Below are 25,409 nucleotides of genomic sequence, written 5' to 3'. Positions count from 1 at the left end.
TGTTTTAACAGGAATTGCTATCCCTGGAGCCTTTGAGAATATGACTGGTCATTTTCCTACAGATGTCAGTGCTGATGACTCTGGGGGGCCCTCCATATGTACCCCATCTGCTCCAGGTCTTGTTAGCTTGTTTCTCTAGTCCCTGCAGCTTCAGGTCAGATGGTGGGGTCACCTGGTTTCCTCAGGGAGCAAGTGAAATGGCATCTTCTCAGGAAGTCCTACCCTGACCTCCCAATTAAAAACAAAATTACACACTCACACTGATGTGTGCTTTTTTTCCCTCCAGCACACATCACCATTTAAAGGTCTATTTATCTTCTATTCTGTCTTTCCCACCAGAATGTAAGTTTCATGAAGGTAGGGATTTGTGTCTTTTTTTCTCCACACTGGTACACCCCTAACACCTTGAACTGGGGCAGACAGAGGGCAAACACTTTAAAAATATTTGTTGAAAAAAGCATGCCAGACTTTCACAAAAACACAGAAGAATCCCCCAGGAGTTATGAGACACTTTCCTGGCCCTTCACAATGGGAATTCTGTGCACTGGGTCAGCCACCTGTGGGCTCCCTGGGAAAGGTACTTCCTGAACCTTTACTCTGGGCCTGGACCTGCCCCAGATGTCTTACAAGAAACTCATTTCACCCCAGCAGTGTGCTGGAAGACCTAGATGTGTTAGACAAGGATGCTCAGCCCAGATGAGAGGACGTACCAGCTAAGTCGCTTCAGTCATGTCCGGCTCTTTACAGAGTGGTGCCTGTCACACTCCTCTATGGGATTCTCCAGGGAAGAATGCTGGAGTGGGTTGTGATGCCCTCCTCCAGGGGAATCTTCCTAATCCAGGGATCGAACCTGTGTCTTTTATGTCTCCTGCATTGGCAGGAGGGTTCTTTACCACTAATGCCATGTGGGAAGCCCTGACAGGAAAACGGAAAAGCTGCCAGGAGAGCACATTGAACCCTCAGGTGAGGCTAGGTCCTGGGACCGTGGGATTGCAGGGGTTTAGATCAGCCTCACAGCCCTGTAACCCTCTACAGTTGGGTATAGCTGTGGGCCAGTTCCTTAAGCTGACTGGGCTTCCTTTTTCTCATCTGTCCAACCAGGACCATGAGCACCTCTGTCCCCGAGTGGCAGTGCGGTCAAGTGAGGTCCCGTCTGAGGCATGGACGGCCCGACCTGGAGTGAGCACCAGATGCTGAAACTGCTGCTACACGGGCCCAGCCCCTCTCTCCCAGGTCTCTATCTGGGCCGGGCTGGTCACCCCAGGCTCTCCTGTCAGAGTCTGGAGGCTGCTTGCCTTTATGACTCAGGACTGGACTGAAGGTCAGGAACCCCTTCTTCAGTGGTCAAGTTTGTGGCCAGCCCATTTCTCTCACAGTGGAGGCTCCCAGCTGGGGGCAAACGCTGCGGCCCTGCAAACCACGGACAGACAGACAGACCCATGCTCAGAGACGGGAGGAGGAGACAGGCGAGGACCGCAGAGTGGGGGTTCCTGAGGGAGCCCCCAGCCTGCCTGGGCTTCCCAGGCCTCCGCGGCACCGTCTCCGCCTCTGCTACAGCCCTCTCACCCCCGCCGCAGGCAGAGGAGACCTGCATCCATCTCCCCTGCACCTGAAAAGGACTAATTGGGCCCTGTTAACGTTTTCCACCTCTCAACAACCCTGCAGGAAAAAAACTGCTGTCACTGTTCCCAGACGACAGGCGGGAACCCAGGCTGCACCAGCGGTCCCCGCGGGAGCGTCCTTGGAAACGAAGTCGGAGGACACCTCCAGGCTCAGCGGCGTCGCCTCTTAGAAGTTCAAAGGAAATCCTGCCCTAAGACAGGCGGACGAGGAGGGGGCCCAGGGGGCCCAGGGCTCCTGAGACCCTAAGAAGTAGTCGTCCTCGGCCCCACGCCCGTCTGCCTTTCTCCTTACCAGACGCAGAAGCTGCTTCGGAACGGGAGCCGCGCGCCCCCGTGTGGCCATTTCTGGGAACGCAGGTCCTGGAATCTGGCCACCCCAGGCTCAGAACCAGCCGGGAAAGGCCCTGGGGAGAAAGCACCTCCCGTGGGCAGGAGGGGAAAGAAGAGGGGAGGTGCCTGGAGCCCTTCGACAGGCCTTCCTCAAACCGGAAGACACCTGATAGAACCGGACCTCCTATGATAGTCACTCCCCCTGGGGAGCATCCTCTCCCCTTCCTTTGGTGACTCAGGAGGCAGCTACTGGCCCAGGGGCTTCGGCCTCCCATGAGAGTTTCAGCTGGGCTGGGTGCAGGGTCCCTCCAGGGCTGCCCTGAAGGGTTGGGGCAGCACAAAAGTGGTCCAGAGTAACAGGCAGCAAGACCAGCACGGCTCACGCCACTTCACTCCTGCAGTCATTCAGCGGAGCTGATGGGAGTCCCGCCAAGAGCCAGTCACCTTCCTGGCTTCTATGCTGTGTCCTCAATGGATAGCTTTCAGATCTCTCCCCCAAATTCAGACTTACCAAGGAGCAAGCCCCCATAATGAATCCTGTGCACCTCAGCAGGAGGTTTCTCACTGATCCCTCCCCAACTTCGAGCCCCAGGAAAAGGCTTCATGCACCTCTGTCTTCCTTATACAGAGACTCACACTTGAGGACTTACTGTGTGGGAGGCACAGACACCCATCCAATAACTCAGGTGGGCATTCATCCTACCTAATCCTACCTAAGAGTTGGAGGGTACCCTTAGATGCTTTAGGAGTAGACTGGACAATCTGAAGAAACCCATCCAGCCATCCAGGCCATCATGTTTGGTCCAGGCTGCCCAGGGCACATGGAAGAGCTTGATGTCATCTCTTAGATTTTGCCAAAAATTCCTGTTGTCTCCAACAACACTCTATAAAGAAATTTGGCTTCATGTATTCATTATGTAGCACATAGCACACTGGGATCTGTTGACATTCACTTGATGTGACTGTGAGGGCTCGTTATTGGTATAATTGGCACAGTCAGAGAAAAACTGCTGAAACTTCTGGGAAATTGACTCAATATTGTAACACACCACATTAGGAAAAAATGGAGTCACAGTGATGATGAGCTGTTATCTAACTAGAGACTTGTGGTTCCTGCGAAAATGTGGGCACTTCATCAGCAGACGAATGGATAAGGAAGCTGTGGTACATATACACCATGGAATATTACTCAGCCATTAAAAAGAATTCATTTGAATCAGTTCTAATGAGATGGATGAAACTGGAGCCCATTATACAGAGTGAAGTAAGCCAGAAAGATAAAGACCATTACAGTATACTAACACATATATATGGAATTTAGAAAAATGGTAACGATAACCCTATATGCAAAACAGAAAAAGAGACACAGATGTACAGAACAGACTTTTGGACTCTGTGGGAGAAGGTGAGGGTGGGATGTTTCGAGAGAACAGCATCGAAACATGTATATTATCTAGGGTGAAACAGATCACCAGCCCAGGTTGGATGCATGAGACAAGTGCTCGGACCTGGTGCACTGGGAAGACCCAGAGGGATCGGGTAGAGAGGGAGGTGGGAGGGGGGATCGGGATGGGGAATACATGTAAATCCATGGCTGATTCATGTCAATGTATGACAAAAACCACTACAATATTGTAAAGTAATTAGCCTCCAACTAATAAAAATAAATGAAATAAATAAATAAATAAAAAGAAAATGTGGGCACTTGTTTATTCTTGGGATTTTGATAATGGACAAAAACGTCATGCTGCCTCCATAGGAAATCTGCAGAGATTGGCCTCTGAAAGCTATGACCAATGCAAAAGCAAATCAGAGTGCGCCTTAGTGAGTGGAGTCCAAACCCTGGCCCTAGACCCAGAAGAGGACTGAGAAATATACACCTGGAGACTGCAGAACATTTTACAAAAGAGAGACCTCCTTTAGGTACAGAGGGTTGTTCACTCTGGGCTCCAAAAAAAAGACCTGCTTTCTGCTTCCTCCTCTCCCACTGCTGGCAATACCTGCCTCCCACCCCACCTGACCCCCTACCCCCGTCCTTGAATTGTTTCTAGAGAACAAGATGTCCCAACCAGCAAAGCAAAGTTATTTGGGACTATTGAACATTTTAGTCAAATTCTCCATCGCTAACTCAGCTTTGGTATAGTTAGTATTAGGGTCTTGAAAATCCCCTCTGGAGTCAGCCTGTATTTGGGAGATGGGAACAAGGTTTCTCCTCCTGATGACACAGAAGAATCTGAAGGGTCCTGGGCATCACAGGGCAACCACAATGCCAAGTCCACCTGCTCCCTGGTAGGAGCCAAGAAGAGGATGGCAAATGGTCTGGACCAGCTCTAAGAGAAATACAACATTAGCCTCATATGTTATTTAAAATTTTTTTGCACTGGGAAGACCCAGAGGGATCGGGTGGAGAGGGAGGTGGGAGGGGGGCTGGGATGGGGAATACATGTAAATCCATGGCTAATTCATATCAATGTATAACAAAAACTACTGTAATGATGTAAAGTAATTAGCCTCCAACTAATAAAAATTAAAAAAAAAAAAAAAAAGAAAGAAAAAAAAATTTTTTAAAAGACACATTTAAAGATTGTAGAATAAATAAATGAACTTAATTTTAATGACATTTTATTTAACCCAATATGAAATACTTTCTCTCAAAAAGTAATGAGGATAATTATTATTAATGAGATTTTTCCCTTTTTATATGGAATCCGGATTCTATACTTACAGGACATCTCAATTCAGAGTAGCCACATTTCAAATTCTCAGCAGCCACGAGTGGCTCACAGCTACTTTACTGGACTGTCAGGTCTAGAGTTCACCTCTGTGGGCTCCGACACAACTGAGGATGTCAGGTTCTTAGTGCTGCTTTTGAAATATAACTGGGCCAAAAGTACCATACACATGGGTACCTGGGCCTGAAAGATCTAGTGGGTAGTTTGCTGAAGACTTCACAAGGCAGTCCCATCCCAGGAGAGACTGCCTGGGGAGAGGAGGAGGCTGAGCCAGGGCTCCCACATAAACAGGCACACCTGTTCTATTGAGACTCTAGGTTGGCCTTTCCAGTAAATGAATGTCCACACGGAAGGCACCTCCAGTGTTTTCAGCACTGTTGTTGAATTACTAATAAAACCCAAGACCGGGAAAACTCTGGTGGTGTATTACTTTTTTCCTTTTTTGGCAATGAGAAAAATGGACGCTTCTCCGTGGTCTCTCGGGTGGTAAAGAAATCTGCCTGCAATGTGGGAGACCCAGGTTCAATCCCTGGGTCAGGAAGATCCTCTGGCATAGGAAATGGCAACCCACTCCAGTATCCTTGCCTGAAGAATTACGTGGACAGAGGAACCTGGTGGGCTACAGTCTGTGGGATTGCAGAGTTGGCCATGAATGAGCGAGTAACATTTTCACTAAAATGTTCTCTTTGCCTTGGCTACCAGGAAACTCACAACCATGTCGGCTCTATTTAAAGATACTGTCTCCTTCATACCCCCATTATTGCCTAGTTGTTGTCCCTTCACTCTTAATTTAATGCTTGAGGGATTTTGCAGGGTTTCTCTCCTGAAGTCTTTTGGAAACGGGCAAAGTAACATATGTAAAAGGACGTTCTCAAAATTTACCACTAGACAGCAGCACAGCTCAATAAACTATATTAGCTTCAACTTCCCCACACCCACCAGAACCAATTCTATTTAGTAACTGTGACGGGCAAGTGACTTTTAACACCCTGAGTCTGTTCTATCATGTGAGAAAGAAACAGGTGAAATATATCATAGGAAATGATAGTGGCCTTGTGATTAATTGCATGGACTCTGAAACAGATGGGTCTGGTTTCAAGTTCTGTTGTGCCATTTCAATAGCTGTTGAGATTTTAGGCAGCTTATTTAACTTCTCTGAGCTTTACCTTCCTCTGTAAAATGGAGATATTAGTGCTTGCTTCATAGGATTGTTACTAGAATTAAAAAGTAGTGTACAAAGTGCTTAGAATGATGACTGGTATTTTAATAACACATACAGCACCCATCAGCATAGCTGGCATGGTAAAGTACTAAGGTTTATACTACCAAGGTTTGTACTACTATGCCTGTGAGTATCCAAGATGTTTTAAATGGGACCTCCATTTGGCCCACAGGCTCTTCTGTGTATGAGGCTGCAGGATTGACTCCTGGACCTGCTGCTATAACAGCATACTGTGAATTAAGGCTACTAACTCAGTGTCTGTCCCCCTGTAAGCAAGAGATGTTATGGGCTAAGGTCAGAAAAGAAAGGCATCTTAAGACAGCTGAAAAACCTCAATATTAAATCTTGATTAATCATCTATGGAAATAAATGCAGAATATTTAAGACTATCCAAGACTGTTGAAAAAGGAGTTCTTAAATAAAAATCAGATTATAAAAGGCTGGGTTTTCAAAAGGAAATAAAGGACTGTAACCAGGAAGGTAACACAGAAGCAAAGCTAAGGATAGCACAAGGGAATTAAAGCCCAGAATGAAACGAAAGAAACAGGAAAGGAGTTTACTCTTATGTTCAGAACAAGATGATGAACTAGATGAGATGGTGTTAAAAACCACCCGTGGGTCCTTAAGCTCCAGGAGACAGAGAACATGTGGTCTTCATGTCTGTGCCCCCAGCAGCCAGCACAGGGATGGCGCAAATAACACAGGCCACCAAAACTACTTAAACCTAATCAACTTCTACTTTCTTTGCTTTGGGGGAAGAAAAACATTTTCAGAATGAAAAATGTGGAAAAAAACAACATAACAGGAAACAAAAATGACTGCACTCGATAAAGATTAAAAGGGAAATTTTTGAGTTAACCTAAGAGAATACTTGCTCACAGCACCGAGGGCCTTAAAGCTGATACAGGTGTCTTACCATGTGGTAAATGCCACCGTCCCATTTATTACTAATAAAATTTCGTTCACTCCTTTTCTGGCATTTATGTAACCATTTTAGGTTAACAATGTGACATATCACTGCAGCAACTTCTAATATCCTATATATAATGTCTATCACATAAAGCTAAATTGGAAAATAAAATAAATTGTTATTTATTTATTACTTTTACTCAGTGAGGGCTGGGAGTATGTTGTATATGTCAAAGGGAGTGTGTGAAATAATAGAGTTTGAAAAAAAAAATCAACCACACGAACATTTTAGATCTTTGTGGAAAAAAGGTATGAGAAAAAGTACACTGCGGATGTCAATGTTGAGAAAGACAAGAACATTTTTATAATTATGAACTTTATTTTTATTTACTATGCCAACATTTTCAGGAAAGAGACTTTACATCCAGTTTTTATAATTCATTTTACAAGCAAATTCTAATATACAGTATTTACTCTGAACTGGTTTTTGAAGTCAATGGGAAAAACAATACTGCAGATAGTAAAGACTGTGGTGTTCTGTTTTTAGTCAGCAGTGATTAAGAGATTTTAAATTCTTAGGGTCAGTTTTACTTTGTTGTGGTGATACTTTACCAAGGAGAAAGTGGGTAGCTTTCCCCCAATAAGGTTAAAACATACGATGTATCTTTACTTAACAGCATAGTTGTAGATTGGTGCTCACCATCATAATCATTTATCCAAACATACTCTTTCAAATTGCTGCAGCAGAAAAATCGAAGGGAGGTGTGAAAAGAAAGTTTTAAAATATAATTCAGGCATCAGAATTAAATAAAACAGCAAGGCCATCATCCCCAAGGAAAAACATCAGGTATTTGTATTTCAGCTGTAATTATTAATGTTCAAATGTATGGATAAGCATGCAAACATAACTACCCCAACTAATTAAAAAACATGAAAACTTAAGATTGAGAGTAAACGGAACTATGCTGCAGTCTTATTGCTCCATTGCAAGCGTGTTCAGTGACTCCAAATTACATCCTCAGTGCCCCAGAGACCAGGAAACCATCATGACAACTCCGCTCAGAAAGGAAGAGTGCAGCTCTGTCTGTTGTACCACCTATGCTACAGGAAGATTTAGAAGTGACAGCTATAGGGGGACTGTGTTCTCCTTGATGCATCTGAGTAAAATACTTAATGGGACAATGAGACATTCAAGGAACTTAGTGCTTCAATGGAAAAAGTGACATGCTTAGAATACAATTTTGAAAAGCTGTACTTTGAACAGCAACAATTATAGAGAAATTCATTTCAACAAAGAAAGCCACACCCAATAGGAGGCATTTCGATACTTCAGGCACAACTCCAAGCAATTAAGCTCATTTAAAGTGCAAATCTGATAGTTTCTCTCATATTCAGATTTTTACTTGTTAAAATACTTAGTAAGGTTCTCTAATATCTATATAAATACAATGAACAGTAGTTGTATGCCTGAAAATATTGCACAAATTAAAATGAGACTCCTAAAGAAAAAAGCTAGAGGGTCTCAGTTATTAGAAACATTCTAAATGATATTAACTATATAATTCTTTAGTGCCTTTAAAATCATCTGCAGCTGTACTGATTAACTCCTTAGGCCAAGCTGTCTTTAAGGAATTTGATATGCATCCCATTAACAGCCAAATATATAGTTCCACATACTCTTATTTTCTCTTTCACAAATGTGAAACTTAACACCCATAAAAACTTCTTCCTCGGGATTATAAATTCATACACTGCAACCATCTTCACCAAAATCACAAGGAAAAAAGTGATTTGAGTTCCTATGAAGAAGTATTTGGCACAGAGCTGACTTACAGAAGCACTTAGAGAGATCAAGCCAAATCTGAGACAGTGATTTCTGATTATTCAGGTGAGCTACTGCCCCACCTCATTTTTGACTTAACATTTACTAAGGAGCAGACTAGCATAATATTCTTGCAGCTTTTAAAGAAAACTGCAGGCAAATACTGTGTTGTTTCGTGCAAGCATCCTAGATTTTTTTCTCTTAAATATAATAGTATGCTTCAAAATTATATTGATGAGCCTTTTGCCAAGATTAAGGCTCAACAAATGTACACAGAAATTGAACCAATGGATTAATTTTTCCTCAATTTCATCAGGAATAAAAAACAGACCAGGAAAAGGATTAGAATAAACATACTGCAGGAGTAAACATTTTAATACACAAAGACATTACCCTCAGACTAGGGGGTTAAAGTAAATATGTAAAATTTTTTTCCCTAAAGATAAAGGTAACATTTCTCAAGAGTTTGGTTCAATTTCCAAATAAACCATAACCGATTAATCAGTTCTATGTTCTACTTTAGGGAAACACCTCATTTGCACTATCTGAGAACAGTATTCTTTCTTCCTCAAAATGAAAGACCACACGTACCCACTTACAGCTTCAGCTATGACTGCTTGCTCTCTGAAGTAAAAAAGAGCCTTCCTGATATACCTCATCACTTAGCATAGTAACAATACCTGTATTATGTGAAAACTTTCTAAACTCTAGTGCTTCTCTGGCAGAAGTGCTGTCAGATGAGAGCCTGATTCGAGATTTGGGTTGCTCATCTATTACCGAGTCCAAGAAGGGCTGATATCTGGTGAAGTGGCAAACCCACTAAAATGGTTCCCTGACAGGAAAGGGATGACTGCGTCAAATGGCAGTAAACACCTCTTTTCAAATTTCCACTAGAGCTCTTGCTGTGTTGTTTCTCTAAAATGGGGCAAAGTACATTTTATAAAGGGATCCCTAGAAATTTGAGTAACTGACTTTTTGGCCATGATCCCTTTTGATAAATTTTCGGTCAGCTGATCACAACAAAAATTGACTTTGTAAATACTGTCTGTCTGAAAGACATTAATCCTAACAAAAGCAGCAGCAGATGAACGGCCTAGAGACACCATGATTTGGGAGAACAGGAGGGTGCATTGACTGAACCACCTGACAAGCGGTCAGCAACATGATTAGGTTAACGCGTATGGTCCCTCGGCAGTTCCACAGCTGCCTTCCTAGTTCATTAAAATAAATAAGCATATTCCCATTGAAATATCTTTTAATATGTTTTAATAAAACACAATTTCCCCTTTCCAATTTTAGTTTTCTTCCCAAATCTACTTTTCAAGAAACTGTCAAATACACACCCACATAAAAGGAAAACCTGGAAAACTCAGAAGAACACAACTATTATGAATTCTAGTTTTCTCAAGATAGTCTTACTTAAATTTATAATTATACTCAAAATATTTTAACTTGTTTTGCTATAGAAAATAGTTTTAAATCCCCATGTATGAGACATTTATATCCCATCAAAGTTCTGTGCAAACATTTCAAGTCCATTATTCCAGTCTTCGGATATTAGCAGAAAGTCAATAAATATAAATATTACAATAAAGACTTAATTTAAAATATATACTGTGGAACCTCAAAACAGCTAGCATGGATCCATAAGCCTATAGGATTCAAAATGGAATTACCAGCAAAACTCTAGCACCAACATATGTTACAAATGAATATATCTTTAGGTCAGGTTTCAAGATGTATCTCTTCACTCAAGCCTCCCAAAATTTATCCAGTAATAAAAACAAATACAAATAATATGTGAATCTGTGTGTGTGTGTTTAACAAGATGTTAAAGCAACATATAATTGGTTTATATACATAATATGAAGCACTTTACCCAGGGGAATTTGTCTGGTAAATAAATACTGAGACTATAACAAGGAAAAATAAAACTTACATTAACTTTCCATTAAAAGCCTTATCTCCTTTATTCATCACAGAGCTTTTGCATAGACCTTTAAAATATACAAATCACTTGCCAGAACTCTGCTTACAGATTATCATCTTTCATTATCACCAAATCTTTAGTTAAAATAATAACCATATTCACGGAGGGACAAATGGAAAAGGGTGAGGCTCTGAGAACCACAATTAATACAGACCTTAAAAGGACTACATCAGCAAGCACATTTGTTGCCTGCTAAGTAGAATATTATGAATTTTCTGATGTGCAGAGGAATGGATGACATGATTAGAGCCTTCTGTAGACCTCTGAATGAGTAAGCAAACTTTCGTGTTTACCTGAGACAAATATGCTCAAATGGTATGTACTTCAACCAGGATATAAAACAGAAGAGCCAAATCAGTAGAAGCTTCCATGTTCTAATTTTAAGATTTGCAAGCTTTCAATGGAACCTCCATCATGGTAGCAAACTGCACACATAAAGCTATTACAGAACAGACTGTTTCTTTAAAAAAAACAAATTGGCAGGTGATGGCCATGCACTTAATGTATCTTTGGTTTAGGAAGACGAGAGTATTGATTAGAAGCCAAACAATCCCCAGAATTCAAATTGTCATTAGGATTCTGCATGATTTCTTTTCTTCTTATTAGTGGCCTTGGGATGCTTGTCTTGGCCTGGAAGTTTTGAGGCTCTAGTCGGGGGATGCTTATGTGTTTTTGTTTGAAAGAGCCAGAAGGGGGGCGGAGCTTAGACGCTTTTGGATTTGGATTACTTGCAAGATTTGTTTGACTAGATGTTGGCTGGAGTTTTGCGGAATTACATTGTGTGATTATTGGTGATTTCTTATAAGTGGGAGTCCTATTTGGAGATGTTTCAGGAACTGGAGGAGATACCAAAGAATTCAAGATGGGTGGCTTAAAAAGCTGCGAGGACTTGAGCTGAGATGTGTAGCCCTCTGGAGAAGACTGATTTCTTCTAACTCTCTTAGCCTGGTCATCTGTACTTGACTGGGGAAGTGTCTGAAGAGAAGTGGGCACAAACTGCATGTCACTGATTTGATTATTTGCCAGATGATAAGGCTCTTGAGCATTCAAGGTCGTGTTCAAGTTTACTTCAGAAGGCGTACTCTTCACCACATCCTTAGTGAATTCCGGGCTTGAAGAAAAAGGCTGGTCTTCCAGACCATTGCTGCTTTCTTGTTGCGAGCCATGTGTAAAGCTTTCATCTGGAGGTACAACACTCTGATGTGTGCCCTGGACTGTGCACTCACTGTGGGCCTCGGTATGTTGCGGCTTTGCTAGTTTTCCCTGGGTGCGGTCTGTGGGTCTGGGAAGGCTGCTGGAAGGCTGTAGTACTTGAGGCTATTAAAATTAAAAACAACATTAGCAACAATTCATTTTAGAAACACCACCCAGAATTAATATGTTCCAATTAGGCTGTGCTGGTACTTATTATGTTTTAATATGAGAAGCATGTAGGGTTTTTTTAATTAAAAATAAGCTGTAATATTCAAGTAATTTATGAGACACATATGAGTGATGATGTAAACAAAAAATGGTATAAGCAGTAAACACTAAACAAGATCCAAAATCAAACAGGATAAAAGAAAAATATTAAAGTACTGGTTTATTGAAGAAAAAAGATTCCTATCTTGATTCAATAATTATTTAAAACTATATATAAAGAGAGCTTGACAGAATGATTTCTATATAGTCACTTGGTTTAATCTCTATAAAACATTCAGATAGTAACTAAGAATTTCAGAATATTACCCATTTAAAAATTTTTTTTTAAAAAGGAAAGCTGTATTCCACTTCAAATCACTTTATTAGAAGAAGTATTAATTTAGAAGTGTCAGGTGCTGTAGCTCTAAACTTTGAGAATTAAAATTACCAGCAGATAAACACAATTTAGAATGAAGATTATATTCTAAGTTGATATGAGATCACTTACACAAAAATAGGTCAATGTCTTAAGCTAATGTTAAGTTACTTTTAACACTCCTACTGAAGTTTCCCAATTTAAGACTTTCACAGCTCATTCGTTGTCTCACTGCCATTTGAGAGATCAACTAAGTCTCTGTTATGGCTGATAAGTGAAAAATGGATTTACCCTCCCCAGGAATACATGTCCATTAATAAATTAAAAATAGTCAGCTTTTTTGGATGATGTCTGAGAGTAAAACAGATTTCAAGTTGCCTGTAACCTGAACTAAAGCTCAGAAGCCTACAAAAGAAAAGTTCTTAAGGCTGACATGCCTTGCACACACTTCTCTGGAGCCCACTGCGAGATTATATCCTATACAAATCAAGGGAATCTTACAATTTCTATTACTTTTGGGCAGTCAGTAAAGAAAATATGACTTTTAAAGTTATCTTTCTATGGCCCAAATAGTTAAAGTATATGGGGCAAAGCCTATTGGTCCTATCATGATACAGGGATGGTTGCTATAGATGTTTTAAATGCACACACATACATACACACTCCCACACATTCTTTTTTTAAAATGTCTGACATGTCACGCACTGTAGTAGGTACAGGAAAGTATGAACCTGAACACAATGCTGTTCCTGTGGTTGAGAGGCCTCATGAGAAAGAGTCAGGTAAACAAAAGATGAGACTGCGTCTCAAGCATAACAACATGTAGAAGCAAAACATACGCCTGATTAGAGAGGTCACAAAAAGCATCCAAGAAATACCAACATCTGAACTGAGTTTTAAGAAGAGCAGGAGTGTGCCAGTCAGGGTACAGGGCCAGAACACGTGAAATACAAAGGCAAAAAAAGAACATGATATGTTCTAGCAACTTCAAATTGTTAGACTGAATTGGCAAGCACAGTGCTGGTGAGAAGGTGTGGGCAAGGGCCTGCTCATAAAGGAACTCACATCAGGCTGAGTAGTTTTGACTCTGTACAGTAGGTGATGGGAGACACTGAGGAATTTCAAGCAAAGGAATTGTAAGACCCAATGTCATTACAATGTCATTCTGGTGGAATCAATGAGGAAGGTAACAGAAGGGGATGAGAATATCAAGCAGAATACCCAGACAGTATGCCACTGCTAACACCCAGGTGAATTATTAATATATGGGTTTTAAATTAGGATATTAATGTAAAAAAAAAAGGGGAAAGGAATGAAAAAGATTTTGAAGGTGAAACAGAGAAGTTTAAGGTGAGTTCTAGGTTTCTGGCTTTGAAGATGAATGACAGGATACTGCCCTGTATCCAGAAACAAAAGACCTCTGGGTAAGCTGCCCACCAGCTCTTTCATTGCATAGCCTCAGCAGCCCACGAGACTCAGAGGACAGGAGGAATTCCCCCTACTCCTGGGGGATCTCAGGAAACTCCCTGTAGTCACAAATAAGTAGAGCTTTAGTACTCCATCCTTATAATTTATAGAAAAGCGGGTTACTAAAGTTTAAAAATGGAGACCCATTCCTAGACTGAAAGAGCTCAGTGCTTCTCACTGGACTCAGTAACTTTAAGTCTTACTCTAGTAGTTGAATACATACACTTCAACGCACTACGCTGAGAATTCTCAAATGCAATGGCTACAGACGTTAAGGTCAACAGTGCCAGCAATACACAGTACCAAGTAATTATGCAAGGGGCTGACAGGCATCTTCAATGATAATCTTAAAAGTCTGTTCTGTGTTGCTTACAAAGATAACCAAAGACTATGAGCTCCTTAATGCATGTACCATGCTTTATTCATTTTTTTTTTTGTTGCTGTAGTTGGCATCCTCAGTATTTCGCACATGTGCATGCGCAAGTCACTTCAGTCACATCCAACTTTTTGTGACTCTATGGAATGCAGCCTGCCAGGCTCCTCCGTCCATGGGAATTCTCCAGGCAAGAGTACTGGAGTGGGTTGCCATTTCCTCCTCCAAGGGATCTACCTGACCCAGGGATCGAACCCACGTCTATTGTGTCTCCGGCACTGGCAGGCAGTTCTTTACAAGCACCACCTGGGAAGCCCACATAATGGAGATTAAATATATATTTATAGGATAAATGAAGAAATAACTATTAATAAGTAATACATTCCAAAATTGCCTCTTTGGTGATAAATTACCATAGGTCAATGATACAGCACTAATTTAAACAAATTTTTTAAAAATCACTGATGGACAAGAAATTTTATAATTTAAAAAATGTGTCCTCTAAGTTTGGGGTCAGCTTAATGCTTCAAGTGTAGAAGCACAGCACGGAGGAGTCATTCCATGTCAGTTTGAACACAGCGCCTCCCATGTGACCTGCACCCACCACAGTGACTTACCCGCTATGCCAGAGGTGCTTTTTAGTTGGAAACTAGACATTTCTGGGTGAAATGTGTTAGGGAAACTATCTTAACAAGCATTCAACTATTTTCCATTTCTAATTCTATTAATTAAAATGACTATAACATGTAAAACACTTAGGATAGAACCTCCCAGAGCACATCAAAATGGCTCAATAAATGTCACTTATGATTGTTAAAAGGTATGAAAATGATTAATTCAAGCTATGACACTTCAGTAGCTAGGTCTGGAGGGGGGAAAAGCAAATTCTGTAATAGTATTATAATACACTAGTTGTTACAGATTACAAGGTTTCTAGAATCCAAATACATATTTCAATAATGTTGGTCATATTTAACTATTATAAATTCACAGGAGGCATATCCGATACAACACAGATCCTCAAGTGCCCTCCTGGAGATAAACCAAAGCTAGGAAATGCAAGGCAATTTAACATTTAGAGAGAATTTACATGTGGCTATAGGAAGGAGACAGGACAACACAGTACTGAACCACTTAGTTTTTGAAGACAGACTGATTTGGGTTTAAGTTCTGGCTTCTCAATCTATCAATGAGATACTGGGTAAATTATCTTACTCCGCTGAGATGGAATTTCGTAACTTGTAAAATGAGGATAATATCAGTACCTACACCTCAGTGAATTGCTGTTAATCACAATGATAACATGCATACAAAGTACTCAGTATCAGTATAAAGAATGACACATTCCAAATACTTGAGAAATATACTTCAGACTGTAACAGAAGGGTTTCCCTTCTTCCCAGTGCTAGACAGCTAAACTATACATAGCATGCATTACCTGATTATCATAAGACCCTAGGTGGAAGGTATAATCTTTTTGTAAATGAGTAAACTGAGGTTCAATGAAATTAAGTAGTTGTTCAAATTCATACACTTTAGCAAACAGCAAAGCCAGAATCTGAGCTGACAGAGAATTTAAAATGCAGCACTAAACCTTGACTATTCTGTGTGTGCACGCTCAGTCATGTCAGACTCGGCGACCCCCTGAACTGTAGCCAGCCAGGCTCCTCTGTCCATGGGATTTTCTAAGCAAGAACACTGGAATGGGTGCCATTTCCTCCTCCAGGGGATCTTCCCAACCCAGACACTGAACCCACGTCTCCTGCTGGACTCTGTACCAATGTGCCACCTGGGAAGCTCCACTATTCTATGTACACTGAGTTAAGTCCAATGAGCTCACAGACTCTCAGAATATGCAATATAGCCAGCTGATTATTTTTAAAACTCAAAAGGCAGATTCAATACCAACATTCAGGTATTAACTCTTTTAGATGATGCCCTATTGCCTTCTTAGCTGATCTGTCCTACACAGGAAAATGCTCAGATACCAAACTCAAGCCACACTGTGAAGCAGTATTTTCAGGAAAAGGTGGTTCCAAGTGATCCACTGGAGGAAATACACTGAACACAAGAAAATGCAAATCAGCACACATCACTAAGAAAAACTGTTCACCTCTGTTTCATACCACTTCAAAGATTTCGAGCATTTTAACATAAGGAAAAAGTAATATCAGTTTCTGTAAAAACATTCATGTTCTAAAGTCGCCAATAGTAAGAGGGCAGCTAGAAATATCAAGTCCTGATGGAATAAAAGTATGTCAAACTATGTAAGGTAGAAAGAAGAAAATGTCCTAAAGCATAATAATGCTACTGCATAACAGACACAGGAATTACCTAATATTATTTTTCCTTGGTATATATAACTTTATTATCATTATTAAATACATTTTAAAGGTTAAAAGGAAGATGGTAATGGAGCCACTTGTAACATGCCTGTAATTTCATGCAGGCTCTGACATGCATCATGCAAACTGGGGGAGAAAAAAGTGACAATGAGGAAGGTGGTAGGAAAAAATCTGAAATTGTACTGTACCACGCTTTGTCAGAGAAGTAATGGACTAACTTCTCAACTCCTTGCCAATAGCATAATGGGAGAGCAGAGACAAGAAAAAGACAGGACAATGGTGTCAGAGACCACATACAACACCAAGGAACTGCCATGACTGGGTAGCAGCCAACAGTATTTGCTTTTGTTGTATTTTTTCAGGCATTATTTTAATATATTTGTATAAAATGAAAACATATTCTTAATAGATTTATACTTTTAGAAGTGGTTTATAAGTTAATACAAATATTCCTATCCACAGCACAGTGTATATAAACTTCTTACCCTTAAAAAGGAATCACGTGAAGAATCTTACACAAATAAAATACTGAAAAGAATTTTGACACAATTAATATTCATACTCCAAAGATCTAAAAAGGTTTAACTGCATGTAATCCCTTATAAAGGAAATACAAATTATTTTTAATAACTTCAGAGTCTTGCATATTCCTAACACAACTCAGTTTATGCTGCTGCATTAAAGAACAATAAAAGACTAATCTGATCTTCATGTATGTTTTAAATATGATGTTCCACATTATTAGCAAGGTTCCACACATCACTAGAGAGATGGAAGACAGGACTGGATCCCTAGCATAACTGGGTCCAGTGAATTCTGCTCTATAATTCACATGAACCCAATCAAAGTTTTCAGGGACTTGGGGAGACCAGGAATGTCTTATTCCCTAGATGTCAGAGTAATGTCCCCAAATCTCAAGAGAACTTAAGGAAGATATCTGACTTAAAAATACAAATTAAAAATAAGCAATTTCTGAAATAAGCAGTTCAATGGCTTTTCTAAGTTAATCAGTTAACAACTTTTAAAAACTAACGAAGTGAATAATAGTGACTTAAGCCATTTACCACACAGGCATAATCAGTATGAGATGCTTAAATTTCATGAGTTTACATCTCTGAGATGTAAAACCCATCAGAATCTACCTCTGGGATGCAGAATACTTCAGGAAAAAAAGAAAAAACTAAATATCATAACAGAACAATTCCACTGGTGACCAATATGCATAGTATACTTATCCAGAGCAGGGGGCTGCAGGCACCATGACAGCGCAACAAACACAGCTAGCAAAACCACCCCAGAACCTGCGGAGTGTCATAAAGGGCTTATGCAGACAACAGCAACTGCTTTGTTTCTCATAATCGCAAGCTGTTGAGAAAGAAACTAACCCGTGCCGACGTTTACAGGGCAGCTTCCAGGACCATGTTTGATGCACATTTCTAGTCAGTTAACCAATAACTAATATGCACTTGAACTAGCTGCAAAAATGGACACAGTGGACACATATTCTATATTAACTACACTTTTTAAAAAAATAGCCTACTGTAAAATCAAACTGTTCTGTTTTTACTGAGTTACTACCCTTTTCTACTTCACTGAAAAATATTTTATTTTTATGAAAAGTCACTCTCCGAGCTAATTTCTCATTAAAGCACTGACATGCTATCTTTACATATAAAATTGATTACAGTCACATGGTGAAGCCAATCAGATTTAGCCACGTTAAGATATACCTTATGAACATGTTTGTCAGTTCAGCAATACACATCAAGCATTCTAAAAAGCACATGCCCTTTAACGACCATCCTTCTAGTGCTAACACTAATCTATACACAAGAATAAACTGTACTACAATAATATCTCTAGTATCTCTATTTAATAGGGGGAAATGGAAACAGTATCAATGTCAAACAACAGGAAAACAGTAAGGCATATCATAGTCACATGATAACATATTACCACGCAGTCATTAAAATTATGTTTTCAAGAAATATTTACTGTATGAAAAATGCTCAAATAATACTATTTGGAAAAAAGCAAAACAAAAACTGAAAATATGAGCATATCAAATGTCCTAAGAGAAAGTAATACTCTATGAATCTTTTATCTGAATTTTAAATATTCACAGATGCATATATTGGGTTGTATAGTTTCATTCAGTAAATACATACTGGGTTATGATATAAAACGTCAGTTGTCAAAAAAGGTTTGTAAAACAACCACTGAAGGTTATAAGAGGAGGAGGAAAATATAAGACAATATAATTGTTATTCATAACATAATTCTGGTGAGTATAACTAATTATAATTATTATATAAATTTACAAGCCAGGCAAAACTATATCAAGAAAGTACTGGTCTGAATTGGGCATTTGGAATTAGCAGATGCAAACTATTATGTATAAGATGGATAAACAACAAGGTCCTACTGTATAGCTCAGGGAACTATATTTAATATCCTGTGATAAGTCATAATCAAAGAAAACATGAAAGAATATGTATGTATAACTGAGTCACTGCTCTACAGCAGAAGCTAAACACACACTATAAACCAACTGTACTTCAATAAAATGTTTTTAAAAAGAAACTTTGGGCTTAACAGGGCTTTTAATATGTAAACATTATTAATGACTTCTGTTGCTTAAAAGTACCTTTTCTCTTCCAATTTAAGTTACTGCACATGGAAGCTAAAGGAAGTAAGATTTCTAAGTTCTTTCAAGGAAGGTGTTAAAGAGCAAATTTTAAAAGTCTCTTTAGGCATGATAAGAAATAGGCAGTATTCAATACACTTTTTAAAAAGTCAAGTATTTCTAGAAGCAGTATGCTCTGGCAAGAACTGTTATTTAAGATTACCACTAAGACTTTCACTTGCCAAAAGTTATTATTTTTATTAAATTTTCATACTGTGAAGTAGGTTTTACATATATGTATATATAAAATTTTATACATATACATATAAAACTATCATTCCTACTTTTACACAGTTGGAAATTAGAAATACTAAACTAATGCCAGCTGATAAGTCAATTTGGATAAAAGTTGAAGTGCCTACTGACAACAGGAAGACCTTCGAATGTCTACATGTAGATATTTTCTAAACCTAGAGAAAATTTAATTTGAAACTGGAAGACAAGCATCATCAAGTTAAGATTAGTAATATACCTGAGAAAAGAAAGTCAAAATTTCCTAGGAGGGGGGAAAAAAAAAGACACTTAAACAAAAGAGCAAGACTTTCCTTTTATCTCCTTTATCTTCCTTTTATCTCCTTTATCTTTTTTAGAGATATTCTTACATTAACCAAGAACATCCTTAGTCACTGCAGCTTTCTAGAGTTATCAGAACTCAGTTATTTCATGCTCTGCAATATCTACAAACTACCTCTTTGTGCCTGTGTTAGGTTCACTGCTCTTACACACTTTAAAATGCAAAACCAAACACAGACTATCTTACTGAAAACTAATAAGCCAAGCTTACCTGGCTTCTGCATTTACCAAAAAAAGCAGTTCGCTTAAGTTGATGTTCAGGAGGGCATCAGAAAGAACTTACTACTGAAATACAATAATATAGGAAAACTCTCTCAACTACATGCCATCACTTACAGAATTAACCTCTCCAAAAATCAGCACTAGAAGTTACATACTGACTAAAGGTGGAGACAAATACTGTATTGCTGACTACATAAGCAGTTCAGTGTAGGAAAAGGGGAGACCTATTCCCAAACTCTCTGGAAAACCACTGGATTTATCCATTGTCTCATAACCTTCTCCTTATTATTTTGTCATTACATAATAATAATGTTATTATTTTATACTTATTATTTTTATGTTCCCGTCAGCTGTTCTCAGGGTAAATTCAAATAATGTAGTAGTTAATACATATTTCCTTTAAAGGAACCTTCAAAGCTCAAGAAGACCTGTCAAAAAGCTGTGAATAAGTCTTCTGTCACTTTCCACAAACAGAGTCCTAAAGGTCTCAATGATCAAGAAAAAGACTCAATCAATGCATATTGAGGCCAACACATTCAAATGCTGGAGAACCAAACTTACTTTCCTTTTGCTAACTTGGAGATGCAGAGAAAGGAGGTTTGATCTACAGAAAAGCTAGAAAGACAGATCTTGATGGTAGTATGGAAGAACAGACAGTGTTACTTCACAATTAGAAATTTTAAAAGTAGCTCTAAATCCAAAGGAAAAAGAAGCATTTGGAAATGAAGGGCCAATGACTCAGGTGAGGGACAAGAAATTTCTAAAGGTATGCAAATAAGAAACTAGTGAAATGGGTGCTTCTGGGAAACATGTTTTAAAAAATTAATCTAAAACTATCTGTAATACTGAATAGTTAACTGTAAACTCCAATTACATACTGCATCTAGACAAGAGGAAGGAGAATAGAAGGGAAAAACAGTGGGGAAAAAGAACAGGGACTAAAAGGAGGCTTCAGAAAATTCAAGGTAGGTGCGTCCTTCTGAGGTAAATCTGTCAACCATGCAGTATAGTGGCTACAGCCTAAGAATAATTATCAAAACTGCCCTTTGTAATTCAGATTAGTTCACTAGCAATTTAGTATAATTCTTTGAGTGCTAGCAATCTTTAGAGGAGAAAAGAAAGCAACTTAATTGAAGCAAGGGAAGTAAAAAGGAGGATTTACAAAGGTGGTGGGAGGTGGGAAAGAAGGAGAAGGGATCATCTCAGCCTACAATAGCTCCCTTTAAACAGAGAGATAATTTATGTTGCTTTTATACCTGTGTACTTCTCTCTGTCCCCTAACGTGTCTTCAGGGATGGGAGTTCAGGCTAAAATACGTGATTAGGTTAGAGGAGAAACTAATTTCAAAGTTTCTCTCTGTGTTTTGTGCTGTGGATGCACCAAGGAGTTGTCCTTGTTTAACAGACCTTCGGAACTCAATTTGGGTACGGGATAGAAATTCAAACTGATCTTTATGAGAAATATTGGAAATCTGAAGGTTATTGAAGACTAAGGTGCTGATGGAGAAAGAAAGAAAGTTTGAAGAAGGTAACCTAGAGATGGGAGAAATTCCCAATGACAGAGAAACGCTGTGGATTTTAGGACAGTACTGCTTAGTATTTAATTTTAAGTTATTGCCCAAGCCATACTATTAATATTACAGGCAGGAACTTCCTTCCCCCCCCCAAAAAAGGAGAAGGGAGGAATGCTTTGAGCAAATTAACTTGCTACTAAATAACTTGATATAAAAGCCTATGCAAACTCTATCTATTCTTTAAAAAATACAAAATGGAAGGAAAGGCATAATGACCAAAACATACATTTCAAACCTTGTCTCAAATTCATGTTGATACTTCCTATTGACTAATTCAAGAAATAAATTTTTATTTGAATAAATCACACTTAAAATTTTTAATTGCTTAAAATTTCCCCCTTTTAGATCTTTGATACTTCACATTATTTAGGTAAGGATAATTTATGAAAAAATTGATATGAATTACAAATTAGGGCAAATCCATGGAGAAGGCATAAAAGTGACTGTGACTGACAGTATTTAAATATTTTTTTCATTAATATTAGCTTTTCTGGTGACTTTTCAAAAAAGATAAAATATAACCAACTTACCAGGTAAGAATATAACACAAATAAACACTGTTTTGGAAAGCAGATTCAATGTAAACAAAGATTTTTTTTGAAGTCAAACAATTACTAAATCATTAGAAATGTTAGTAAACCATGCATATTCAAAAGTAATTTCTTCTGTACTGTAAAAGCAGCTGATAAATTATAAAGACATATTAGTTACTTAAAAACACCCTTTAAATGACTTAAAAGATTTCTGTATTAGAAAACAGTGAAACGCAATCAAAGCCTTTTGATTAGGAAATATTTAAAGAAATGTGCAATGGTCTAGTAAGCCTGCTCCCTAAACAATATGCATCTGTCCATTATACCACTGCATTTAGAGTGTACATTTTTAACATAACTATATTTAAAAAACAAGCTTTATTCATATTATCTCAAGGTCATGAAAATAGAAAATATATTAAAGACAGATGCATGTCGGTAGGTATAGGGTCACTGGCAACAGGTTTAAATGGCATTAGAATGACATTAACCTCAGACAGCTTTCCTGAGGCTCTACATGGAAAAGTCTGTTCACATGCAGATGTAGGAAATATTAATTAAGAGAGCAGAGCCCAGGGAGTGCTGGTTTAGCATGTGCCTGCAGATCACTCTGGACGGAGAGGAGGTGCTGGGGAGGGATGATCATGCAGAAAGGGGATACGTGAACGGGAAGCAGAGCAGGATAGGAGTGAGAGACACAGACTCACTCTGTCTGCGGTGCGGCGGAACAGTCCGTGGGATCCCTTGGAAGGAGCCCTGCCAAGGAGAGAAGGAGGGAGCAGAATACCCACCCTGTGCAGAGAGAGACGGGGGTGGGAGGCACAATAAAAAAGGGAACCAAAACAAAGAGATACCACAGTCATACTTTAAAAAAAAATAACAATAGTGTTAATGAAAAGACAGATCCCATTTCTTAAAATACAGGTAGCCCAAATTACTAAAAATATATCTTAATCCAAACCTAGTTATTTTTCATATATGAAGAAAAAATTATTTCCTCTAATATTTCTGGTTAATGCATATGAAGTAACATTTTTTTTGGTAAACATTTATCAGCTTATCTCTCTTTTTAAAGTAGTACACAGTTTTTCGCAAAAATGAAAGCACTTAAAAGGGAAGACAGACTTTAGGTGTTAAACACATAGAAATTGCATCAATAAATCAGGCAATTAAAAATTACCATTCAAAAATTTATTTCTTTTGTAAATCCTAGGTTTTCAAAGGATTAGCAAGAAAAATAAAGAACATTAGTGAAGATAGTAGAACCACCAGAGCACTCAAAAGACTCAGAAAGTTGCAAGAGTGAGTACCATGTCAAGAATGTGACATACAGGCCATGGGTTACATGTGCAAACCTTTTAATTTTAAAAACTTGTGGCTTCTTAGCTTTACTTATTTTTATCAGCTTATAAGAACTGGAATACAACTGAAATGTCATTTACTTCAATTTCCTCACATTCCAGGTAAAACTGGGTCTTCTAGAGGGAATTTCTTCACACAAATAGAACCAGATTGGGTCTCATGTCTCTCTGTTCCTTGCCTCCTTGCTGATGAGACCCATTAAACTACAGAAACACTCATGATAGCATCAAGAAAAATGAGCCCGTAAAATACCACCATACTAGCTCAATTTGCAAAAAGAAAGTATGCATAATTTCTCACACCAATTAATCTGATATGAAAATGAAGTACTAAAGGATTGCAAGTGTATTTTACTGATATTGAGAGATTTCAGGAACATTCAGGTCCAAATAGATAACTTATTTCCAACCCCGTACCAGCATTCCTTGGCTATGGCTCAGTATAACCAAACACTTACTTAAATTTATGAGTAATTCTACGCTGCTCACCATAAAGCAAAAACCAAAAGAGAAGATTCATTTTCTATGTTGATTAAGGTAATAAATAGCCATAAGAAACTAAATACAATTAACAATCTTTAGAGTATCCTAGTAAATAGAGATCCTGTCTTTTGAAGTTATTGTAACTTCTCCACTAATTTAGCAACAGATATTTTTGGAAATAGATTAGAAAATATTTAATAGGGTGATGACCTCAGGCGCTCTCCATAGATGTTACTGGAGAACTCCATTTTGCTGCCTAAGAGATGTTCTGACCCAAAACATTTACACAAAGCAAGTCCACAGCCAAGGAGCATGCCCTTCCCTCCCTATGGGTTTCAGCAGGGTTAGCTTCTACTCACTGCACTGGCTAAAGAAACTTTCAGATAAGGATTTTGTATACAAGCTAAACCAGCAGTCAAGCGATTCCCCCTCAAAGTTCTCTCTGGAGGCTTATGGAAATAGTATCCACTGGGAATCAGGGAACTGTGTTTTTCCCCGTATCTTCTAAGAGTCCTGTAACCTTGAGAAAGCCATTGATCTCTAAATCTCAGTCTTCACTTGTAAGATGCAGGGTTGGAATTTGTGTCCCTACCCCGAAGTTTCACATGTTGAAACCTATTGCCCCAGTGTGATGGTTTGGAGGTGGGCCTTTAGGTGGTGATTAGGTCATGAGGGTGTGAACCCTCATGAACCAGATACTAACCCTGTAAAAGAAATCACAGAAAACTCACTCGTCCCTTCTCCACGTGAGGACACAGGGAAAAGACAGCTGTCTACGATCTGAAAGCAGGCAGGTACCTTGATCTTGGAACTACCAGCGTCCAAAACTATAAGAAATAAATTTCTATTGTTTATAATAAGCCAGTCAGTCTATGGTATTCTGTTATAAGTGCCTAAAGGAACTTCTCACTTTTAGTTGTTATAATTCAGTTGCTCCATATCCCCTCTCCACAGTCATTGTGATTCTTTAACCTTCTAACTCTATTTATATGGCACTTAAAACAATCAACTTTATATTAAATTGTCTCTCTTAATAAATCATTAGCTCTTTACAATAACTTAAGTGAAAATATCTGGGAGAATACCTAGAACCTGGCAGGAGTTTAAAAGATGTTAAATGTTCCACATTCTCTGCCTAACCATCCTAAACACACAGCAGACTCTCTTTACTAATTCAAACTGAAATAAATTAAGTTATTGTGTTTAACTGGAGATGAAGATATAACAATCTGCCAGGCATGGACACACATTGCAACTACCTAAGAATCAAAAAAACAAACACAATGCTACCCATTCTTAATTCCCCCAAGACCAACAAGTCATGATCTCTGGGATGGACCTGAGCATGAGAAGGAGAAAGAATCTTGTGAATAAAACATAAAAACAGTT

At 38.8% G+C, this 25,409-nt stretch overlaps 1 protein-coding gene across 8 annotated transcripts in view; it reads right to left on the bottom strand.

Annotated features, from left to right (window-relative positions):
* Positions 1–9,874: 9,874 nt before the first annotated feature.
* Positions 9,875–25,409, bottom strand: part of CCSER2 (coiled-coil serine rich protein 2) — a 156,950-nt gene continuing 141,415 nt past the window's right edge. For 6 of the 8 annotated variants that reach the window (XM_020893454.2, XM_070470954.1, XM_020893460.2 and 3 more), the window contains one exon: positions 9,875–11,944. In XM_020893454.2, coding sequence (XP_020749113.2) covers positions 11,126–11,944 — 819 coding nt within the window. In that variant the 3' untranslated portion in view covers positions 9,875–11,125. Of the gene's footprint in view, positions 11,945–16,777; positions 16,818–22,883; positions 22,969–25,409 lie in introns of all 8 variants that reach the window. The other 2 variants (XM_070470955.1, XM_070470956.1) reach the window with 2 other exon arrangements.

This window comes from Odocoileus virginianus, chromosome 7, assembly GCF_023699985.2.
Source record: "Odocoileus virginianus isolate 20LAN1187 ecotype Illinois chromosome 7, Ovbor_1.2, whole genome shotgun sequence".
Lineage (NCBI taxonomy): Eukaryota > Metazoa > Chordata > Mammalia > Artiodactyla > Cervidae > Odocoileus > Odocoileus virginianus.
Note: the sequence above shows the minus strand (reverse complement) of the source record. Positions and strands in the feature narration are given on the sequence as shown.